At 36.1% G+C, this 15807-nt stretch overlaps 1 protein-coding gene and 1 long non-coding RNA gene across 6 annotated transcripts; one reads left to right on the top strand and one right to left on the bottom strand.

Moving 5' to 3' along the window:
* Positions 1–723: 723 nt before the first annotated feature.
* Positions 724–2476, bottom strand: LOC130957543 (uncharacterized). Its single transcript, XM_057884389.1, has 8 exons — positions 2472–2476; positions 2263–2346; positions 2027–2159; positions 1858–1916; positions 1441–1564; positions 1270–1337; positions 1082–1115; positions 724–873 (listed from the first exon to the last, which is right to left on the bottom strand). The coding sequence occupies exons 1-8, from the start codon at positions 2474–2476 to the stop codon at positions 724–726; spliced, it is 657 nt and encodes a 218-aa protein (XP_057740372.1).
* A 1401-nt stretch (positions 2477–3877) lies between these two features.
* LOC130955122 (uncharacterized) lies at positions 3878–15442 on the top strand. 5 transcript variants are annotated; one of them, XR_009076607.1, is made up of 7 exons: positions 3878–4590; positions 4663–4745; positions 4856–4970; positions 7421–12008; positions 12081–12163; positions 12274–12388; positions 14820–15442. It is a non-coding gene; the product is annotated as an uncharacterized LOC130955122 (long non-coding RNA). The 5 variants fall into 5 exon arrangements; XR_009076608.1 differs by having other exon boundaries at positions 7421–12163; positions 14895–15442; XR_009076606.1 differs by having other exon boundaries at positions 7421–12163.
* The last annotated feature ends 365 nt before the right edge of the window (positions 15443–15807 follow it).

Below are 15807 nucleotides of genomic sequence, written 5' to 3'. Positions count from 1 at the left end.
ACTACTTGTGATTGATTAAATTTTCTACATGTACTTTGATAAACGAAGAGATTGATTAAAAAAAGTTTTTATTTCTGATCATTGAATATATTCCTTCTATTTTAAAATAATTGTTGCTTTAGTTTTAACTTTTAGATTTATTAAAAATTTAAAATATTCATTTTAAATTAAAGTAAAAGCCGTACTTATTTTAAAACTGAAGAATTATACGATAATAATAATAACAATGATGCTGAATGAGCAAAAGATTTCAATAATGTATGATTTATTCCCAAGTTCTCAAAGTGGTAATCATATCCATGTGAGAGAGGGGTTTTCAATGAAAGGTTCAATACATTCCGAGACCGAGTATACTGTGCATAGTTGAATCTCACTCAACTCTCCTTGCAATTGCCAACATATTATCACCACCACTAATATTACATTTATTTATTCAACGGGCTTTCATTTTTTTATATAAGTACTCAAATACTAATAATAATAATAATAAGTATTTATTAAAAGAAAACACACTCAAATCTTGGATTAAATAAACAAATATACGAAAACAACTCTTGTATCAAGTTCTAAGCGATAAATTAATGTCAACACAAATTTTGAAAAATAAACTACTCATATATGGTAGATCCTAATCACTGTCAAATAACCATAGTTCATTCAAATAATAGTTTAAATAAATTATTCTCATATATTATAAATCGAACTGTGTAGAGGCGTGATGATTTAGTCCTCCATCACAACCCACTTCCCTTTCTTGGATTTGGATGAAATTGACTCCTCTCCAACCTCTTCAGTATGTTTCTTAGCTCCGAGAATTTTAGAATTATATTTCTCATCAACTGCAGGTGATAGAGTTAGCTCACTCTCACAAGCCTGGGATACGCCATCATGTACCAAAAAATATAAGAATAATAATATTTTATTTACTATGTAAAAACTAAGAACATCATTGTAACAATTTGAATTGGAAATCATTTGACACAAATCTTAGAAGTGTCGTATGGACCAGTAGACAAACTCAATAGTTCAGAATTTTCATGGGACAAAAGGCTCTACAAAACAATTGATTCAATAAAAAGACATCATCAAAATCTGGTTGATCTGTTTTTGCAATACTGAAACAAAAGAGAAAGTTATTAGCCATAGGGGGTTACAGGGTCAGGATTGTATTTATCCAGGAAAGCAAAGACCAGAGAATTTTCATTAGTCATTCTCAGCACATGAATCACATATGATTTATAAGAGTTCAGATTCCTCATCTTGAGTTACACTTTGAAGATGAACTTAGTATTCCTAAGCTTATTAATCTCTTCAGGACAGAAATTTTTCTCAACACCCTTTAAATTTAACGGAAAAAAGTTCATTCATGCTCTCATAAATAATAAAAATTAAGGTATAGTCCAAAAAAATTAACACAAAAAAATGAATATGACATCAAACCTTAGTCACACAAGACTGCCTAAGGTCATTAGCAGAAACTCCAAGAAACTTTGCAGCTTCTCTATCGAACAAAACAAAAGAGGCAGCATCGGTGTGGTCTATCACCCTTATGTGGATGCTGTACCTATTATTCACCAGAAAATATACAATCCAAGAACAACACACTACATAAATTATACTAATAGTCAGAGTGTCTATACTATGTTATTATTGAATTGGACGCAAATAATTTTTTAATGGCTTATCCAAGAGTCTCCATCCCACACGGTTGAATAGTTTAAAATAATCCTTATGTTAAAGAAGTATCGTGAGTCATAACTTGGCTCATAGAACCCGTAGTCTCTAATGCAATTGGGACAGAAATATCTTTTATCAAGTTTTCTTAAGCCACGGCGACACTTCTTACATCCTTTGTACCACCAACCAAACTCGGTCTTAACTTCTTTAATCGTCCCGGCTGTAACAAATACAGCATCCTAAAATCGATGGATGCAAGGGTACAATACAACAATTGAGATTATGATCCAACAAACATTAGAAATAATATAATGAAAAAAAAGGAAGAGTAATAAAGAAAGGATTTTACCTGATTATGCTCCTTTATCTTGGCAATTGTTTTGTAGACTGACAGACGCAAAAAATCTTCCTCAACTGAAACAAGTTGATCACAGACCAGCAGCATTATGCCTTGTCCGTCAACAGGATCCAATTTGTTCACCCTTGCATTTTTAAATCAGAATTTATGAAATTTGCTAATAGTTAAATAATCAAAAGCCTTGTATAAATATTCTGCTGGCCACACTACTGATCTATATACTGTACCTCGCAAAGAAATTCCTGACAGCTGGAAACTCAACATTGATAAACAGTTTCGAATTGTAGTTTGTGTTGGAAACACCATGACCCCTACAAAAAGACATAACAAATTAAAGAAAATACCAGAAGCATACGATGACACAAAACATGCATTCAAATAGCAGTAAAATAAACAAACCACTATAAAATTTTATCTTGTCCATTTGGAGAATAACCACATAGGTAAGACACGGGTGTTCCTCCAGATATTTGAGCAAATTAGAAGCAAAAGACTGCCACAACGTTACCCTTAATTTCTGTCCACCCCTAGAAAAAATAGCAATTCTTGTAGAGTAAAGAGAGGCGCAAAATTCCAAAATAAGATTTTAAAACCAAAGCCACTATCAAAAAGATATTAAGCATTACTCAAGATCATCAAGTTCTATGGTGATATAACTTGACGGCTTTCCATCCTGGGTGAATTCGACCAAGTTACCCTTAGAGGCAAGCTGACCTATCACATCTACAAAATAAAGGCACCAATCTTTCCATTAACAAAACTCTATCTGCTCAGATATAACTCAAAAAATAATACATTTTTTTTCCAAAGTTTCATCCATGTTGAAATCATATTTTTTTATTTTTCTTAAAAATAAAAATATAAAAGATTGTTAATAAATAGTTAGGGCCTAGAAATCAAAGTTTGTGAAAAAACAAAAAATAAATAGGTTAGTACTCCTTACCAACGATACCTTTAAGGGTACTAATTCTTTAGTTGCTATATATATGAAATCTGTATTTAGATGTGTTAAAATAAAATGTATACTAATAAAAAACAAAGCCAATAACAAATTGAAGAAAAATTTAACTAAATAATACAATTTTTTTAGTCCTATACCTATAACAAAAAATGATGCATCAGCCAATTCAAATGACATACATTAAATATAGACATATTATGCAATAAAATCAGATTGATAAATTATTTTGCCTAAAAAAATTATATTACCTTAATGAAATTTTTTAATACAAAATTTAAATAAAAATAAGACACATTAATTTTTAAAGTATTATTTAATCCTTATATGTAAGACCCAGAATCTTTGAAAAGTCTTTTTATGATCAAGTCTCAAATCATATAGTTATTTATAGCCTTAATTTCAGAGACTATTTTATTAAGGATAATTAAGGCAAGTTTTGATTTATTGGATTTGAGATGAGTTATGATTATCATCCAATTTTATAATTATTGGATTATTTTCTATATTTGAATTATAAAGTTGATAGTTATGAAATAATAAGGAATTTTGTATGATTTGGATTAGATAAGTAATATTTTAAATATTAATACTACTATTTTGGAAAATGAAGAAATTAAGTATATTAATTCTAATTATTTGATTTGAACATTTTATTGAAAATAAAATGTGAAATTGTTGAGCAAATAGTATTTTATATATTATTAGTGTTGGATTTAATTTGGGTTTCAATTACTATATTGTCCCTACTTTTATTTGAAATTACAAAATTACCCCTAGACCTATTTTAACTCTAAACCCTAATTTTTGAAAATGAAACCCTAACCCAGAAAAACCCTAACCCGACCCATTTTCCTCGAAGACCCAACCGTAGCACCATAGTGTTTTCCTTACTCAGCAGCCACAATACGCACGGTTTCCTTTCTCCTTTTCCATGAAAGGAAGGAAACAGAAGCAGAAAGTGAAATTGAGGGAGAAGGAAGAAGGTTCGCTGGCGTGGAGGGGGAAGGAGGCTCACCGCGCCGCCGTCGCCTCGTTTAGCTGCCGCCTTGCCGCCGCCATGGCGCACTGAAGGGAGAGGGAGAGTGATCAGGCAGAGAGAGGAGACCGAGGGCGAGGGAGCGCGCCAAGGAGAAGAAGAGGCGTGGCTTGGTCGCCGTCCCTAGACGCCGTCGCGTCAGGCGCAGGGGTGACCACCGTCGCTGCAGAGAGGCCGCACTGCCACCGCCGAATCCTCGCCGCCAGCTTCGTCGGATCGGGTCGTCAAACCCGTCCTTTCCGTGTCGTTGAGGTCGCAAGCAGGAGCGGGAGAAGAAGATGTAAGCCAAGGCCGAAGCAGAGGAGGCGCCGTGCCTGGTAGCCGCCGTCCCGTCACCGTCGTCTACCTCCGTCTCTGTTGATCTGCAACTCTGCGGTGCTTAGTTAGAGCTTCTGCTACTGTCGCCGGAGCTTCTATGGCCACCGGAAGCTGCTGCTGCCCAACCAGCTGCAACTGGGGTTGTCTCCTGTCGTGTATGGCTGCAGAAGAAGTTGATGTGGCCGCCGGAACCACCGTCGGAGCTACTGGTTACTTCTGCCGTCGCCGGAAAGTATGCCGGTAAGGGTTTTAATTTGAGGTTTTGGTCATTTTGGATCTTGAGAAGGTTTTAATGCTGCGCGGTTTTTATAGTTGATCCACCGGAGCTTCTGGCCGCCGCTGGAGCTGTTACCGGGGCCGGTTCGGAATCGCAGCTGCCTCATTGTATTATTCCGGTAAGAAATTATGTTTCGAATAATCTCGCGTTAGTATTCTGTTGTGTTTGATTAATGAATGAGTCTTGGTAATGTGGGATCGAGTCCTGATTATTATATGTTGCGATTAGTGTTGCTATGGTTATTGCGAAAGTGGCTGGGAGCTGAGGTTTTGGTTGCCGTCAGTTCGGGTTGAGGCGGAGAGGACTCTGTGAGAAATTTTGGTTATGGAATTTGCGTTTTGAGGTAGGGGCGCTTTCCAAAAATCTATGTTTTATGTATTGGAATTATTACATATGGATACTGATGTGAGATATTGTGTATTTGGTGATTGTATCTGCCTTATGTATTATTTGATTGACTTGAATGATTATGGATGTTGGTTTGGCTGAGTTGTTGTGCGGCTTTGTGAAATATAATGTTTTGAAGTGGATTCTTTAAAGATTTGAAATCTGAGTTTAAACCGTTGAGGATTTGTTTGAATTGAGTCAATTATTTCAATGATGTGAAAAGTCGAATGCACTTTTGAATTCAGCCTGGTTTATTTTAATTGATTTGGTTTTGGACAAATGATTTGTTATTGAACCGTTTCTTTAAAGCCTGGGAAATGAGTTATATCGATTGATATTGAATTGATTCTGAAATGGTATCCTTGAGATACGCCACTGAGGCGATTGTTGGATTTAGCTTGCTTTAAATTGATTTCTGGTTTTGAGCTGTTGAAAAGGAATGAGAAATGGTTTAGTTGGGACCCGAACCGGGTGGCAAAAGTCCAAGTTTTAGGGGAGGTGCTGTCGAAATTTCTACAAAATCCTACACTTGTTTGTAAAGTTATTTAAAAAGGGTTGGATTTGAGAAATTGTATTATTTGATTTATTAAGAGAATATTTATGTTTTCAAGCTTAACTTATTTAATGAACCTTATACGTTGAGTTCGGCTTATTTAGAACTGAACTATTTTTACCGTTTGAATCACTGAAGGAAAGAATGATGCTCTAATATTGATTTTAATATAAAAAGGAGTTTTTAGTGATTTCAAAGGAATCTAGACTTTTGATTGATTAATCAAGTTTGAGGCATTTTGGAAGAGTTAGAAAAATGGGTTCTAAAAAGAAACCTGAAAGTGGTTTGATTCAAATGAACCGGTTCCGTTTCAAATGAGTTGATTTTTGGACCGGGTTGGAACTTGTGATTTTGTATGGCCGGTTTTATAGTAAATTCAGTTTTATTTACTTGAACCGAGAATCTATGATTTTAAGAGTTTCAATGAATTTTTAAGGAATTTATATAAGTTGACCTTCCCTAAAGACTTGGGACTCTGCCGAGAAACTTTTGTTATAAAATCCCATTATTGGATGGGTGATTTTGAATGCTTTGAAATAAATCCTTAACTTGCCATGGTTTGGAAGTTTAGAAAGAGGATGCCGAGAGTGGCTTTGTTTTAAAAAGAGAACTCACTTTGAGTAAATTTGGCTTATGAGCCTGAGATGATTTGAGAAATGAGATCTTTAAAGCCAAGGCTGAAAAGAGTTAAAAAGTTGATTTCAAAGTGAAATGGCTTGAGAAAAGTGAGTTATGGCTTAAATGCCGGTTTTATGAATTTGATGATATTGAATGATGGAAGTACTGTTTTTGTTATGGGCCAGAATGGCTATGTATGATTATAAATATTGACTGGTTCTGGATTGAACCGTGAGCCGGAATGGCTGTGTGTGATATTGATTTATGGCTGATTATCGAATGAGCTATAAGCCGTAAGGCCGATTATGAATTATGAATTTAAGCCGAAGGGCTGTATTTATTGATAAGTTGATTGGTTCTGGATTGAACCGTGAGCCGGATGGCTGAGATGGATGGTGATCCATGGTTGAATATATGTGCATGTATGCAATTGAATGATTTGTGAAGTTAAGCCGAATGGCTGAGATGAAAGTTGTAAGCGAGTATGCTTGTGTTTTCTCTCTGGTTGTAAGGGTGACAGGGCACCGATACCCTCTAATGGCGACAGGGCGCATATACCCTCTAATGGCGACAGGGCGCAGATACCCTCTAATGATAATAATGCGCAACAGAGAGACTGTGTCCGGGTTAGCTACCGGACACGTCGGGTTGGCTTGGTAACCGACAGATGATATCATCAGCCACTAGGGACAGGCATGCATCATATGCATCTATGTGACATTGTTTGAGTGTGCATATTGTATTTGGTTTGCCTTTGTGATTAACTGCTAATTGTTCTACTTGCTGTAACTGTTTGTTGGTGCTTGAACTTCCTATCTGTGTTTGCATCTGGGACCCTGTTGGATTGTGGTGATTGGTTAACGGTTGGATTGTGGTGATTGGTTGATGGTTGGATTGTTTGGGCCTAGGGCCGTGGTTGGAATGAGATGAACCGATGGTTGACTTCGGTTTTGTGTTTCGGATTTGTAATAAAATATGAAAGGCTATTTTGGTTCATTTTAGATAAACCTTTTTGAAAGGCTTTTGATGTTTTGAAAATTGAACGGTTCCTCTTTCAGAAAAGATTTCTGACTTTAATTTTATTGTAAACTGTTGTTTTTGAAAAGAGGCGTAAGATGGTCAATAATCACTGATACGGTTTATCTTCATGTATCCTATTACAGTAATTCCCAAAAACCCTCTACTGAGAACCCTTTCGAGGATGTTCTCACCCCCCTACATTTTTCCCCTTTCAGGATTTGGACGCAGAAGTTAAGAAGAGTTTAATTATTTGTTATTGAGATGCTCTGTATTGTTTTAGTTATGGTTTATCGTACCCTCGCCTTTATCTTATTATATTCTGTAAGAGGGATAGGAATTGTATTGGCTAATGTCTGTAATATTATTTATATATATGTACGTATATATATGGATGTACTCTTTATGAGTTTCTGTAAGTTGTATGGTGTGTATGGACGTACGTTGTATGGCGAAAGTATTTTTGGGAATGGTATTGCGGTTTAAAGTTTTTAAACAGGCTCATATTTTAGTATTAAATAGTATAAGTGTCGTCGTAATGTCCGAGCTATCAGAGTTGCGCAGCCGGAAGCGTGAGCTTTGGTAGCTAGGGTGTTACATTATGGTATCAGAGCAGTTCTTCCTGTAGAGCCTGAGGAATGGACTGACTATGCTTCAATTGCATGCTCTGAGCGTTTGTCATGTATTAGGTCTTGTCGAATGATGAGAATTAGAGCTTTATGCACATGACGGTCTATTGATTAACGCTGTTAGTCTTGCATTGCATAATTCTTGGTATTAAGTTTGGCCGGCTTAATACTAGTGAATTATGTATATGAGAGCACTAATGGGTTATCATAGATAGTATACGAGTTTTGGAGTAAAGCAAATCGCGGGTTTTGGGAACGCTAGAAACTATTTCTCGAGGCTATTCAGTTGTGTATCTTGAATTCTGTTCGAGTCGACCTGTTCTTTCATGTTCTAACTTGAAGTTCTTGTCTGCTAATCCTTTTGAAAAGTAGTTTGATTTTTCAACTCTATTCCTCTATCCATATGCATTCTTGTTTGACCTTAAGTGCATATGCTGGTTTAAGATCCTTGTTGCATCTATCTTTCTCTGTTTGAGTTCTTCTTGATTCAAGTATTCTTTGATATAACCTTGAACCTGTCTTAATGTGCTGTGACTTTTAACTCTGGGTTCTGAGTCCATTCTTTGAGAAATTGTTGATTCAGTTTTTCTCTTACTTGACAGTGATCACAGCCAATTTTGAGATTTTATAAATTGCCGTTGATTAGATATATACTTTTCTATATATGAGACTCTGAAATTATTTATACGGTTTAACAACTATTTCCTTCTAATATCTTGCCTGTACTTTTGCTGGTTTACATAATTGCACTTACTTTAAAAGTAAATTTGACTTTCTAGTAATTTTACTATAGTTCCAATGGACATCTTTAATTGATTGTGTATTTGGATATATTTCGAAATTCTGGAAAGAAAGGATTTCTCGCTTTTATCCCGGTTGAGTTTCGTTTGATAAACTTTACTTAATTCATTTTGAATTGAGTTTGATTCAGCATGCTATAGGGTTTATGCCATTATTGTTCTTTTGAAAATGTTGGACTCATAGCTTTCTTCTTATGAACGGACTCGTTTCTTCTTAAGCTTTTCATCTCTATGAATGTCATACGTAATTCTGTTTTTAACTAATCTTTTACATCTTGTGAAATTATCATTAATCTTGGTTTGTCCTTTCTTGTGAATCTCATCCGTATGTGAGTCAGTTTGATTTGTTTCAAATGAGTGCATTGTTTATTCTCTCATTTTCTCTACAAGAGTTTTTAGTTAAAGATTTATCCTTGAGAAATTACTAATGATTGAGTTGTCTTTTCCTTATGACTTTTGTATTCTTTTGGATCAATCGAAAGCTTGTTTGATGACTCATGCCTAGTGAATCTTGTTTGAACAACTTTGGTTTAAGATCCTTTTTTGTCTGGCTTGACTCCTTTCCAAGTACATCCTAATATCCTTGAATATCCTTTTGGAAATGGTGATTTTAAGTATACTTTTGGAGTCTTGTTTTAAACTTTTAAGGAAGTTTTGAATTCGCTTTGAGTAAATTCTAAACGGAATTTATTTTCTGTTGCATGATTAAGATTGAAACCATTGTTCAATTTTGACGAAATTAATTTAAAGTTGGCATGCGCTATTTTAAATGAAGTTCTGAAAAGTTTCCTTGCTTATTGAAAACCGGTTCGTTTGTAACGCACCACTCATCTCCTTTATCAAATTGTAAGCAAATTGGTGTCTCGGAGTTTCTTTTCTAAAAAGAGTTTAACTTCCTCTTTCAGTCTTGCTATGAATGTTATACACGCTTGTTTAAATATGAGCTTTGGAAATTTTTGAACAAGCATTTGATTTCTTTTGAGTTTTATGAATTACTTTTGGTCGAGTTGTGCACCTAACTATCTTTCTAAAATATTTGAGGAAATACTTTTGCTCTTAGCCAAAACCTGTGTACAGTTTGTTTTGAAATTCTACATGATCTGTTTCAACATGAAATTGTATTAAAGCAAAGCCACGTTTATGTTTTTGTTACTCTTTTGAAGGATGTTTGTTGCTTAACCTTCTTTTAAACTGCGAGGTGACTTTCTTGCAAGTTTTTGATTCTTTTAAAAACAATGTATTCGAAAGTATTTGTAATCGTGCTCTTGAGTTCTGTGAGCTTTGTATTGGGTTTGAAATATTCTCTTCTATAAACCTCATACTTCATCGACTCAGCTTGAATTTGTTTCAAACCAATGCGCTGATTCTCCTTCTTATTGATCCTATTGGATTTCCTTGATCCAAGGGTTATCTTGAAGTTGTCAATTGAATTGAGTCTAGCAAACTTCATTGCTTGAGTGTCCTTGTTTATTTGGAATTGGATACATTCTCTCAAATCTTTGAGTACTATCTTTGACATTTGACTCTCCTTTCTAAATCTTGTATCCTTCTGAGTAGACTCGAGAATTGTTTTGATATCGCGTGCGACTTATAGACGTAGTGACGCGATGCGTTAGTTCTTTAAGACGTGATATGTGTATATGGAAGCTGAAACGGTAGGTGTGCAGCGTTACGAGTGGTGGGTGTTTTGATCCTTGCGAACGGATTTCTGGTTGTCAGGCTAATGATCGAAATTGGGGTTTGTAAGGTGCTTGATGGAGTTGGAAAGTTAAAACTTTGAGGTTGATATGAGATTAGTGTGCGGAGGTTAAGCACGTCGTTTTAACTCCATCCTGTTTAATAGCCTTTGATGCCTTGCCCTTCTATCACATGATTGACCCATGTTATCTTTTGCATTGAGCCTACCTTGAAACGTTTGCTTTACAATCACACTCCTACCTTTACACCCTTACGCTTATGACAATCAAAGTATTTGAAAATCGTATATATGATTATATTTTGAGATATTTTTGCTTCTTCCTTAAATGTGTTCAAAGGTGAACTGTTATGGAATTTCTTTAATTTTGTATCAATTTTCGAGGGCGAAAATTTTTATAAGGTGGGTAGAATGTAAGACCCAGAATCTTTGAAAAGTCTTTTTATGATCAAGTCTCAAATCATATAGTTATTTATAGCCTTAATTTCAGAGACTATTTTATTAAGGATAATTAAGGCAAGTTTTGATTTATTGGATTTGAGATGAGTTATGATTATCATCCAATTTTATAATTATTGGATTATTTTCTATATTTGAATTATAAAGTTGATAGTTATGAAATAATAAGGAATTTTGTATGATTTGGATTAGATAAGTAATATTTTAAATATTAATACTACTATTTTGGAAAATGAAGAAATTAAGTATATTAATTCTAATTATTTGATTTGAACATTTTATTGAAAATAAAATGTGAAATTGTTGAGCAAATAGTATTTTATATATTATTAGTGTTGGATTTAATTTGGGTTTCAATTACTATATTGTCCCTACTTTTATTTGAAATTACAAAATTACCCCTAGACCTATTTTAACTCTAAACCCTAATTTTTGAAAATGAAACCCTAACCCAGAAAAATCCTAACCCGACCCATTTTCCTCCAAGACCCAACCGTAGCACCATAGTGTTTCCCTTACTCAGCAGCCACAATACGCACGGTTTCCTTTCTCCTTTTCCATGAAAGGAAGGAAACAGAAGCAGAAAGTGAAATTGAGGGAGAAGGAAGAAGGTTCGCTGGCGTGGAGGGGGAAGGAGGCTCACCGCGCCGCCGTCGCCTCGTTTAGTTGCCGCCTTGCCGCCGCCATGGCGCACTGAAGGGAGAGGGAGAGTGATCAGGCAGAGAGAGGAGACCGAGGGCGAGGGAGCGCGCCAAGGAGAAGAAGAGGCGCGGCTTGGTCGCCGTCCCTAGACGCCGTCGCGTCAGGCGCAGGGGTGACCACCGTCGCTGCAGAGAGGCCGCACTGCCACCGCCGAATCCTCGCCGCCAGCTTCGTCGGATCGGGTCGTCGAACCCGTCCTTTCCGTGTCGTTGAGGTCGCAAGCAGGAGCGGGAGAAGAAGATGTAAGCCAAGGCCGAAGCAGAGGAGGCGCCGTGCCTGGTAGCCGCTGTCCCGTCACCGTCGTCTACCTCCGTCTCTGTTGATCTGCAACTCTGCGGTGCTTAGTTAGAGCTTCTGCTACTGTCGCCGGAGCTTCTATGGCCACCGGAAGCTGCTGCTGCCCAACCAGCTGCAACTGGGGTTGTCTCCTGTCGTGTATGGCTGCAGAAGAAGTTGATGTGGCCGTCGGAACCACCGTCGGAGCTACTGGTTACTTCTGCCGTCGCCGGAAAGTATGCCGGTAAGGGTTTTAATTTGAGGTTTTGGTCATTTTGGATCTTGAGAAGGTTTTAATGCTGCGCGGTTTTTATAGTTGATCCACCGGAGCTTCTGGCCGCCGCTGGAGCTGTTACCGGGGCCGGTTCGGAATCGCAGCTGCCTCATTGTATTATTCCGGTAAGAAATTATGTTTCGAATAATCTCGCGTTAGTATTCTGTTGTGTTTGATTAATGAATGAGTCTTGGTAATGTGGGATCGAGTCCTGATTATTATATGTTGCGATTAGTGTTGCTATGGTTATTGCGAAAGTGGTTGGGAGCTGAGGTTTTGGTTGCCGTCAGTTCGGGTTGAGGCGGAGAGGACTCTGTGAGAAATTTGGGTTATGGAATTTGCGTTTTGAGGTAGGGGCGCTTTCCAAAAATCTATGTTTTATGTATTGGAATTATTACATATGGATACTGATGTGAGATATTGTGTATTTGGTGATTGTATCTGCCTTATGTATTATTTGATTGACTTGAATGATTATGGATGTTGGTTTGGCTGAGTTGTTGTGCGGCTTTGTGAAATATAATGTTTTGAAGTGGATTCTTTAAAGATTTGAAATCTGAGTTTAAACCGTTGAGGATTTGTTTGAATTGAGTCAATTATTTCAATAATGTGAAAAGTCGAATGCACTTTTGAATTCAGCCTGGTTTATTTTAATTGATTTGGTTTTGGACAAATGATTTGTTATTGAACCGTTTCTTTAAAGCCTGGGAAATGAGTTATATCGATTGATATTGAATTGATTCTGAAATGGTATCCTTGAGATACGCCACTGAGGCGATTGTTGGATTTAGCTTGCTTTAAATTGATTTCTGGTTTTGAGCTGTTGAAAAGGAATGAGAAATGGTTTAGTTGGGACCCGAACCGGGTGGCAAAAGTCCAAGTTTTAGGGGAGGTGCTGTCGAAATTTCTACAAAATCCTACACTTGTTTGTAAAGTTATTTAAAAAGGGTTGGATTTGAGAAATTGTATTATTTGATTTATTAAGAGAATATTTATGTTTTCAAGCTTAACTTATTTAATGAACCTTATACGTTGAGTTCGGCTTATTTAGAACTGAACTATTTTTACCGTTTGAATCACTGAAGGAAAGAATGATGCTCTAATATTGATTTTAATATAAAAAGGAGTTTTTAGTGATTTCAAAGGAATCTAGACTTTTGATTGATTAATCAAGTTTGAGGCATTTTGGAAGAGTTAGAAAATGGGTTCTAAAAAGAAACCTGAAAGTGGTTTGATTCAAATGAACCGGTTCCGTTTCAAATGAGTTGATTTTTGGACCGGGTTGGAACTTGTGATTTTGTATGGCCGGTTTTATAGTAAATTCAGTTTTATTTACTTGAACCGAGAATCTATGATTTTAAGAGTTTCAATGAATTTTTAAGGAATTTATATAAGTTGACCTTCCCTAAAGACTTGGGACTCTGCCGAGAAACTTTTGTTATAAAATCCCATTATTGGATGGGTGATTTTGAATGCTTTGAAATAAATCCTTAACTTGCCATGGTTTGGAAGTTTAGAAAGAGGATGCCGAGAGTGGCTTTGTTTTAAAAAGAGAACTCACTTTGAGTAAATTTGGCTTATGAGCCTGAGATGATTTGAGAAATGAGATCTTTAAAGCCAAGGCTGAAAAGAGTTAAAAAGTTGATTTCAAAGTGAAATGGCTTGAGAAAAGTGAGTTATGGCTTAAATGCCGGTTTTATGAATTTGATGATATTGAATGATGGAAGTACTGTTTTTGTTATGGGCCAGAATGGCTATGTATGATTATAAATATTGACTGGTTCTGGATTGAACCGTGAGCCGGAATGGCTGTGTGTGATATTGATTTATGGCTGATTATCGAATGAGCTATAAGCCGTAAGGCCGATTATGAATTATGAATTTAAGCCGAAGGGCTGTATTTATTGATAAGTTGATTGGTTCTGGATTGAACCGTGAGCCGGATGGCTGAGATGGATGGTGATCCATGGTTGAATATATGTGCATGTATGCAATTGAATGATTTGTGAAGTTAAGCCGAATGGCTGAGATGAAAGTTGTAAGCGAGTATGCTTGTGTTTTCTCTCTGGTTGTAAGGGTGACAGGGCACCGATACCCTCTAATGGCGATAGGGCGCATATACCCTCTAATGGCGACAGGGCGCATATACCCTCTAATGGCGACAGGGCGCATATACCCTCTAATGGCGACAGGGCGCAGATACCCTCTAATGATAATAATGCGCAACAGAGAGACTGTGTCCGGGTTAGCTACCGGACACGTCGGGTTGGCTTGGTAACCGACAGATGATATCATCAGCCACTAGGGACAGGCATGCATCATATGCATCTATGTGACATTGTTTGAGTGTGCATATTGTATTTGGTTTGCCTTTGTGATTAACTGCTAATTGTTCTACTTGCTGTAACTGTTTGTTGGTGCTTGAACTTCCTATCTGTGTTTGCATCTGGGACCCTGTTGGATTGTGGTGATTGGTTAACGGTTGGATTGTGGTGATTGGTTGATGGTTGGATTGTTTGGGCCTAGGGCCGTGGTTGGAATGAGATGAACCGATGGTTGACTTCGGTTTTGTGTTTCGGATTTGTAATAAAATATGAAAGGCTATTTTGGTTCATTTTAGATAAACCTTTTTGAAAGGCTTTTGATGTTTTGAAAATTGAACAGTTCCTCTTTCAGAAAAGATTTCTGACTTTAATTTTATTGTAAACTGTTGTTTTTGAAAAGAGGCGTAAGATGGTCAATAATCACTGATACGGTTTATCTTCATGTATCCTATTACAGTAATTCCCAAAAACCCTCTACTGAGAACCCTTTCGAGGATGATGTTCTCACCCCCCTACATTTTTCCCCTTTCAGGATTTGGACGCAGAAGTTAAGAAGAGTTTAATTATTTGTTATTGAGATGCTCTGTATTGTTTTAGTTATGGTTTATCGTACCCTCGCCTTTATCTTATTATATTCTGTAAGAGGGATAGGAATTGTATTGGCTAATGTCTGTAATATTATTTATATATATGTACGTATATATATGGATGTACTCTTTATGAGTTTCTGTAAGTTGTATGGTGTGTATGGACGTACGTTGTATGGCGAAAGTATTTTTGGGAATGGTATTGCGGTTTAAAGTTTTTAAACAGGCTCATATTTTAGTATTAAATAGTATAAGTGTCGTCGTAATGTCCGAGCTATCAGAGTTGCGCAGCCGGAAGCGTGAGCTTTGGTAGCTAGGGTGTTACATTATAGGATATTATAAAGATAATACAGAAAATTATATAAATTTTTTTATTAAACAAAATTTAAATGAAACAATATTTAACTGAGTTAGAAATTATATTATTTCTTAATATAAAATTATAGCAAGGGAATAATTATTACAGGTAGGGAATAATAAAAAAATTCTTCCTTAATATAATTTCTTAATGCATCAAATTTAAAAAATAAGACATGCTCCATCATAATATATTATATTATATTATGTAAAAATTTTCAATTAATTCAAAGGATACAAAGCTAAAATTCACGGCAAAAAGCCTAAAATAAAGCCTAACTCTTTTCTATGGGTAATAACTAATTTCTCATGGGTTAGACTCTATAAGCTCTTAGAGTGTATATTTGGTTAAAAGATAAAAAAAGAAGCAAACTTTACTTAAATAAATTTCACAAAAATTATGAATTTATAATACTTGAGACTTGAGAGGAATAGCAACAACCATCAATTGAATCCATATCTGTCTACTATATGCTCATAATAAAAAAGACAGCAAATGGT

This window comes from Arachis stenosperma, chromosome 10 (genome assembly GCF_014773155.1).
Source record: "Arachis stenosperma cultivar V10309 chromosome 10, arast.V10309.gnm1.PFL2, whole genome shotgun sequence".
NCBI lineage: Eukaryota > Viridiplantae > Streptophyta > Magnoliopsida > Fabales > Fabaceae > Arachis > Arachis stenosperma.
Note: the sequence above shows the minus strand (reverse complement) of the source record. Positions and strands in the feature narration are given on the sequence as shown.